Source organism: Rutidosis leptorrhynchoides, chromosome 3 (assembly GCF_046630445.1).
Source record: "Rutidosis leptorrhynchoides isolate AG116_Rl617_1_P2 chromosome 3, CSIRO_AGI_Rlap_v1, whole genome shotgun sequence".
NCBI classification, from domain to species: Eukaryota; Viridiplantae; Streptophyta; class Magnoliopsida; order Asterales; family Asteraceae; genus Rutidosis; species Rutidosis leptorrhynchoides.
Genome location: NC_092335.1, coordinates 252,417,783 through 252,426,077, shown reverse-complemented (window position 1 = coordinate 252,426,077; position 8,295 = coordinate 252,417,783). Strand labels below are relative to the sequence as shown.

General features: G+C 35.9%; 1 protein-coding gene across 1 annotated transcript in view; it reads left to right on the top strand.

Moving 5' to 3' along the window:
• Positions 1-278: 278 nt before the first annotated feature.
• Positions 279-8,295, top strand: part of LOC139900955 (uncharacterized) — a 49,381-nt gene continuing 41,364 nt past the window's right edge. Inside the window, exons 1-3 of the mRNA XM_071883700.1 lie at positions 279-1,232; positions 1,374-1,554; positions 1,690-1,915. Of these exons, the coding sequence (XP_071739801.1) occupies positions 279-1,232; positions 1,374-1,554; positions 1,690-1,915 (1,361 nt within the window). The remainder of the gene's footprint in view (positions 1,233-1,373; positions 1,555-1,689; positions 1,916-8,295) is intronic.

The following is an 8,295-nucleotide window of genomic DNA, read 5'->3' as shown; positions in this document are numbered from 1 at the left end:
TCTATAACTATGATAACTATCATGATATTACTCATGAGTGTTCATTGACTATTATTATAATGGTTAATCTTCCCGTGTTCAATCTATTCCTCTTATAACACTAGTATTATTCTTAGTACTAATGGTTGTGTTATTCTGTTATGCCTCCCTGTAAGTCCTCCGAATCACGTATGCAGTGTTTGATTTCTGAAGGGATAGCAGCTGTAATGGCAGCTAATGCTAATGTGAATGCTAATGCAAATGGTAACAATTAAGTGGGGTGTTCCCACAAGACTTTCATGGCTAGTCGACCACAGGAATTCAGTGGTACAGAAGGGCCTATTGGTCTTACCCGTTGGTTTGAGAAATTGGAGTCTATCTTTTGGGTTAGCAGGGTCCATGATGAGGACAAGGTTAGTTTTACCAGTTTCACTCTAAAGGACAGTGCCTTGACCCGGTGGAATAATCTGGTTAACAGTTCGGGCAATGATGCTGCTTATAACCTTACTTGGAATGCTTTCAAGGAGAGAATGATCACCCGCTACTGTCCTAAGGATGAACTCAAGAAGTTGGAAACTGAATTAAAGAACTTGAAGATGAAGGGCACCGATAGTGATGCCTATGATCAAAGGTTCTTTGAATTAATGCTGTTGTGCCCAAATACTTATCCTGACGAAGACCTCAAGATTGAAGCGTATATTGATGGGTTTTCCGATCATATTGAGACCGGGGTTGAGTCTAGTGAGCCCCAAACTATTGAATATGCCATATCTATGGCACATAAGCAAAATGATAAGGTATTGAGAAAAGGTAAGAAAACTGCGTCGGATGCTGGTGATGAAGTAGTTAAGAAAGCTGATGATGGTAAAGGGAAGTGGGATAACAACTGCAACCAAAATCAAAATCGGCAGAAGAAACAGAATACTTATGGTTCGAATAACCGTAGTCAGCGTGTTTTTTTGAGATGTTACAAGGCTCATGATAGTTATTGTTCGGTTACGTGTAATAGGTGTTCGAAGCAGGGACACATCGCTAAGGATTGTAAGGTGATTATGCCGAATGCTGTACCTCCTGCTGCGGGTGGTGGTAATGGTAATAGTAAGTCGAAGAATGGTAGTACTCAAAAGGTTTGTTATGAGTGTGGTAAGCCTGGGCACTTTCATGATACGTGCCCCAATAAGAAGACAACTGAGAACGCGCGTAGAAGGGCATTCAATATGAATGCCAGGAATGCAGAGGAAGATCCAAAACTTGTTACTGGTACGTTCTCGGTCAATGATTTGTCAGTTTATGTACTATTTGATTTCGGGGTTGATTTAAGTTTTGTGTCCAATAAATTTAGTCCTAAAATCAAAACTCCGTTAACTCCTTTAGACAGAACTTATGTTGTAGAGGTAGCTAATGGTAAGGTGCTTACTTCTAGGACTGTGTACCGTAAGTGTAATATTAAACTGGCTGGTAGAGACTTTGAGGTAGACCTAGTGTCGATTGAGCTAAGAAGTTTTGACGTTGTTATTGGTATGGATTGGTTGTCTGAAAATCGTGCTGAAATCGTCTGTTATGAGAAAGCCGTTCGTATTACTAGTGTGGTTGGAGAGCCACTGATGGTTTTTAGGGATAATGAATGCAGACAGTTAAATCTTATTAGCTGTTTGAAAGTTCATAAATATCTTCGCAAAGGCTGTTATGCTATTCTAGCCCATGTCGTAGAATCTAACAAAGAAGAGAAGAGAATTTATGATGTTCATGTCGTTATAGATTTTCATGAGGTATTTCTCGAGGATTTACCTAGCCTTCTGCCGCATCGCACTGTAGAATTTCAAATTGATCTTGTACCCGGTGCTGCTCTTGTACCCGGTGCTGCTCCTGTAGCACATGCTCCTCATAGACTCGCTCCTTCTGAACTTCAAGAATTGTCAAGTCAACTTCATGAGTTGTTAGATAAAGGTTTCATTCATCCCAGTTCGTCCCCTTGGGGGGCTCCTGTTTTGTTCGTTAAGAAGAAAGATGGTTCGTTCCGATTATGTATTGATTATCGCGAGTTGAACAAGCTTACTGTTAAGAATCGTTACCCTCTTCCGAGAATTGATGATCTGTTCGATCAACTCCAAGGTTCATCCGTTTATTCTAAGATCGATCTCCATTCTGGTTATCACCAATTACGCGTTAAAGAAACTGATATTCCAAAAACCGCCTTTCGTACCCGTTATGGTCACTACGAGTTTCTGGTTATGCCGTTCGTATTAACTAACGCACCTGCAGTGTTCATGGACCTCATGAACTGTGTGTGTAGTCCCTATCAGGACAAGTTCGTTATTGTTTTCATTGACGATATTCTTATCTATTCCAAGAGTGATCAAGAGCATGAAGAGCATTTGAGATTAGTGCTTGATTTGTTAAGAAAGGAAGAGCTGTATGCTAAATTTTCGAAGTATGCATTCTGGTTGAAAGAAGTTCAATTCCTCGGGCATGTTATAAGTAAACAGAGAATTCAAGTTGGTCCTGCCAAGATTGAGGCAATTGAAAAGTGGGAAACTCCGAAGACTCCTACTCAGATTCGTCAGTTCCTAGGTTTGTCAGGCTATTATAGAAGGTTCATTCAAGATTTTTCACGAGTAGCGAAACCTCTGACTGTTTTAACGCATAAGGGGGAGAAGTACGAGAGGAAGAGTGAACAAGAGTCTGCTTTCCAAACTCTGAAGGAGAAGTTAACTTCTACGCCGATATTATCACTACCTGAAGGTAATGAAGATTTTGTTATCTATTGTGACGCTTGGCGTCAGGGCTTTGGTTGTTGAAATGCCCCGTTCATATTAATTATAAACGTTTCATATTAATTGGTTTCTTTGCGAGGTTTTGACCTCTATGTGAGATGTTTTTCAAATCTTGCATTCGTTTTTAAAAATAACCTTAACCTTTATTATTGAATAAAGGTCTTAATGACATAATTTAGATTGTCTATCAAAGACAATCTCCTCAAATAAATAGGTTTTTACACAACCCATTACAATATGATCAAATATATTACAACAAATACTCCGAATGCAAGTTTAAACAATATAAACAATTATGCCTACTCCAAATCTTGACTTTGGGTTGGCATACGACAGCGGAAGCATTTTTAATATTCACCTGAGAATAAACATGCTTAAAACGTCAACAAAAAAATGTTGGTGAGTCATAGGTTTAATTTCTATATAATAATCATAACATTTAATAAGCCACAAGATTTCATTTAATCAAATGCGCAGGATCATTACAACTGCAAAAATCATTCATACGATGAGTCGCCTGGTAACCGAACTTAACATAGAGCGCTTAAGATATCTGGTATCATACATTCCACTATTCAAATGCATGACAAGAACCCTTCGAAGTACTAAAGCATTTCCACTATTCGAAAATGGGGGTGGTTGGTGCCTGTAGATCTACCTTTAGGATTCGCGTCAATTAGTGTAGTTCACTAATTTTTAGGTTACCAAGCATAATAATAATAAATACAGATATCCGGTACAACAAAACAGTCGTAGAATGTAGTTTCATGAACTTGTGCTTATTTTGTAAAACATTTATAAATTTGCATGTATTCTCATCCCAAAATAATTTAGATAGTAAAAATGGGACTATAACTCACTTTCACAGATTACTAATTCGTCAAGAATTAGACTTGGCCACGGGTTGATTTATGAACCTATAACAATATATACATATATTAAAATATGATCAAAATATATTCACAATATTTTCTTTATTACGTGTTGATGATTTTAGTTGTCCAGTTAGCAGTCCAATGTTAGTAGTCCATAATTTGTCGTACATGAATAACTTAATATATATCTTGAATCATTCTATGACCCAGTGTATACATATCTCAGTATTGATCACAACTCAAACTATATATATATATTTTGGAATCAACCACAATCCTGTATAGCTAACTCCAACATTTGCATATAGAGTGTCTATGGTTGTTCCGCAATATATACAGATGGGTCGACATGATAGGTCGAAACATTATATACGTGTCTATGGTATCTAAAGATTACATAATATACAATATAAGTTGATTAAGTTATGGTTGGAATAGATTTCTTACAAATTTTCACGTAGCTAAAATGAGTAGTTTTTACCAATTTTGTTTTACCCGTCATTTCTTCGTTTCAAATCCGTTTTGAGTGATTTAAGCGGCTATGGTTTCATATTGAACTTAACTTTATGAAACTAAATAGAAAAAGTATAGGTTTATAGTCGGAAATATAAGTTACAAGTCATTTTTGAAAGAGGTAGTCATTTCCGTCGAAAGAACGACATCTTGATGACTATTTTGAAAAACATACTTTCACTTTGAGTTTAACCATGATTTTTGGATATAGTTTCATATTCATAAGAAAAATCATTTTCCTAGAAGTATAGCATTTAAATCAAAGTTTTTCATAGTTTTTAATTATCCAAACCAAAACAGCCTCCGGTTGTACTACGACGGCGTATATCCGGTTTTATGGTGTTCTTCGTGTTTACAGGTTTTAAATCATTAAGTTAGCATATCATATAGATATAGAACATGTATTTAATTGATTTTAAAAGTTAAGTTAGAAGGATTAACTTTGTTTGCGAACAAGTTTAGAATTAACTAAACTATGTTCTAGTGATTACAAGTTTAGCTCTTCGAATAAGATAGTTTTATATGGATGAATCGAATGATGTTATGAACATCATTACTACCTCAAGTTTTCTGGATAAACCTACTGGAAATGAAAAAAATAGATCTAGCTTCAAAGGATCCTTGGATGGCTTGAAAGTTCTTGAAGTAGAATAATGACACGAAAACAAATTCAAGTAAGATTTTCACTTGAAATAAGATTGTTATAGTTATAGAAATTGAATCAAAGTTTGAATATGAATATTACCTTGAATAAGAAAGATAACCTACTATAAATAACAAAGGTTTCTTGATCTTAGATGATGAGTTGGAATGGATTAGAAAGCTTGAAAGTAGTCATGAAGACTTGATATGATTCTTGAAGTGTTCTTGAAAGATGGTTGTTTTTATGATGATTAAAGCTTGTAATTGAAGCTAAAAGATGGTGAAAATGCTTGGAGATGATCAAGTATGATGGTAGGAGTATTTTGAGAGAGAAATTGGAGTGTAAGTATGAGAAAATGGAGTGAAGAAATGGTGTGCATTCATGAATACGTTTTTTACATTTTATAAAGAAAAAAAGATACTTAAGTTTGTTTTCTTGCTAAATAATTCATGCAAGTTGACAAATGATGGTTCCCACATGATCCTTAATCATTTAAGGCTACTAAGGAGCAGATTTTTATTAGTATAGATGAATAGTAAATACATCTAGAAGCTGCGTATTATACGAGTACAATACCATACATGTACGAGTAGAATTTTTGATGAAAATGAATGAGAATGTAATTGTAAGTATTTTTGTTAACTAGAAGTACTTTGATATGTGTCTTGAAGTCTTTCAAAAGTGTATAAATACATCATAATACATTACATGTATATATATTTAACTGAGTCGTTAAGTCATCGTTAGTCGTTACATGTAAGTGTTGTTTCGAAACCTTTAGGTTAACGATCTTGTTAAATGTAATTGAACCATTGTTATTACACTTAAATGAGATGTTAAATTGTTATGTTAACATGTTAACATGGTGTATTATCATATCTAATATCATATATATATGTGTGAAATACTATTACAACGATAATCGTTACATATATGTATATTGTTTCGAAGTCTTTAAGTTAGTAGTCTCATCGTATATATATAACTCATTGTTATTATACTTAATGAGATACTTAAATATCATTTAATCAAATCATAAATATATATATCCAAATATATATTCCTTTAATTAATTATTACGATATATGACGTTCGTGAATCGTCAGACAGACTGGGTGTCCAAACGTTTGTATAAAATTCATTCCAAATAACCAAGTCTTAATGAGTTTGATTGCTTAACATGTTAAAAACATTTAATTATGTAAATATTAATCTTATATATATTAGCAAAAAAAATCCGGGTCGTTACATTATACACCCGTTAAATTAAATTTCGTCCCGAAATTTGGAATAGTACCTAGTTAACGTGCGATATCCGTAAACAGATGTGGATACTTCTGCTTCATTTTGTATTCTCATTCCCAAGTAAATTCAGGTCCTCTACGAGCATTCCACCGAACCTTAACGACTGGTATCTTACTTTGTTTGAGTCGTTTGACCACACGATCCATAATTTCGACGGGTTCTTCGATGAAATTTAGTTTCTCGTCAATTTTAATCTCGTCTAAAGGAATAATGAGATCTTCAGTAGCTAGGAATTTCTTCAGGTTTGAAACATGAAAGGTGTTATGAATCTTTTCTAATTGTGGAGGTAGCTCAAGTCGATAGGCCACTGGCCCAATACGTTTTTCAATCTTGAATGGCCCAATGTATCTTGGGCTCAATTTCCCTCGCTTTCCAAAACAAATAACCCCTTTCCAAGGTGATACCTTAAGCATAACCATATCACTCTCCTCAAACTCTAAAGGTTTCCTTCTAACATTCGCGTAGCTCTTTTGCCGACTCCGGGCTGTTTTCAATCGTTGCTGAATCTGAATGACCTTGTTGGTAGTTTCCTGGATAATTTTCGGACCTGTAATCTGTTTTTCCCCTACATCACTCCAACAAATCGGAGACCTGCACTTCCTCCCATAAAGTGCCTCGAATGGTGCCGCCTCAATACTAGAATGGTAGCTGTTGTTGTAGGAAAACTCAGCTAACGTTAGATGTCGATCCCAACTGCTTCCAAAATCAATAACACATGCTCGTAGCATGTCTTCGAGTGTCTGAATCATCCTTTCACTCTGCCCATCAGTTTGTGGATGATAGGCAGTACTTAAATCTAGACGAGTTCCCAACGCTTTGTGTAATGCCTGCCAGAATCTGGAAGTAAATCTGCTATCACGATCAGAGATAATAGAGATTGGTATACCATGTCTAGAAACAACTTCTTTCAGGTATAATCGTGCTAATTTCTCTATACCATCCTCTTCTTTTATTGGCAGAAAGTGTGCTGACTTAGTAATACGATCGACTATTACCCAAATCATATCATAACCAGCTGCGGTTCTTGGTAACTTAGCAATGAAATCCATGGTAATGTTTTTCCATTTCCATTCTGGGATTTCAGGTTGTTGGAGTAGACCCGATGGTTTCTGATGCTCAGCTTTGACTTTAGAACAAGTCAAACATGCTCCTACATATGTGGCTATATCGGCCTTCATTCCTGGCCACCAAAAGTTTCTCTTGAGGTCTTGGTACATTTTCCCCGCTCCAGGATGTATTGAATATCTGGTTTTATGTGCTTCATCTAGTACCACTTTCCTCAAATCTCCATTCTTTGGTACCCAAATTCTTTCAGCTAAATACCTGGTTCCGTCTTTCCGAATATTAAGCTGTTTTTCTAATCCTTTGGGTATTTCCCTTCCAAAAATTCCTTCCTTCAAAACCTCCTGTTGTGCCTCTTTTATTCGAGTAGTAAGATTAGTATGAATAATCATGTTCATAGCTTTTACTCGAATAGGTTCTCTTTCCTTTCGACTCAAGGCATCAGCTACCACATTTGCTTTCCCCGGGTGGTAACGGATTTCAAAATCATAATCATTTAGCAGCTCAACCCATCTACGCTGCCTCATGTTTAGTTGCTTTTGATTTAAAATATGTTGGAGACTCTTGTGGTCGGTGTATAAGATAAACTTGACCCCATATAGATAATGCCTCCACATCTTTAATGCAAAAACAACGGCGCCCAATTCCAGATCGTGTGTGGTGTAGTTTTGTTCATGAATTTTGAGTTGTCGAGAAGCATATGCAATCACTTTCTTCCGTTACATAAGAACACACCCAAAACCCATTATTGATGCGTCGCAGTAGATAACGAAATCTTCCATTCCGTCAGGTAACGATAAAATAGGTGCCGTAGTCAACTTCTTTTTCAACAATTGGAAGGCACCCTCTTTCGGAAGTCCATTCATACTTCTTCCCCTTATGTGTCAAGGCAGTTAAAGGTTTGGTTACTCAGGAGAAATCTTGAATAAATCTCCTATAATAACCAGCTAAACCCAAAAATTGACGTATTTACATTGGAGTTTTCGGGGTTTCCCAATTTTTGATGGATTCGATCTTGGCAGGATCAACTTTGATTCCATTACTACTGATTACGTGACCAAGAAATTGTACTTCATTTAACCAAAAAGTACATTTAGAGAACTTAGCATAAAGTTGCTCTTTTCTTAACAACTCTAACACAAGT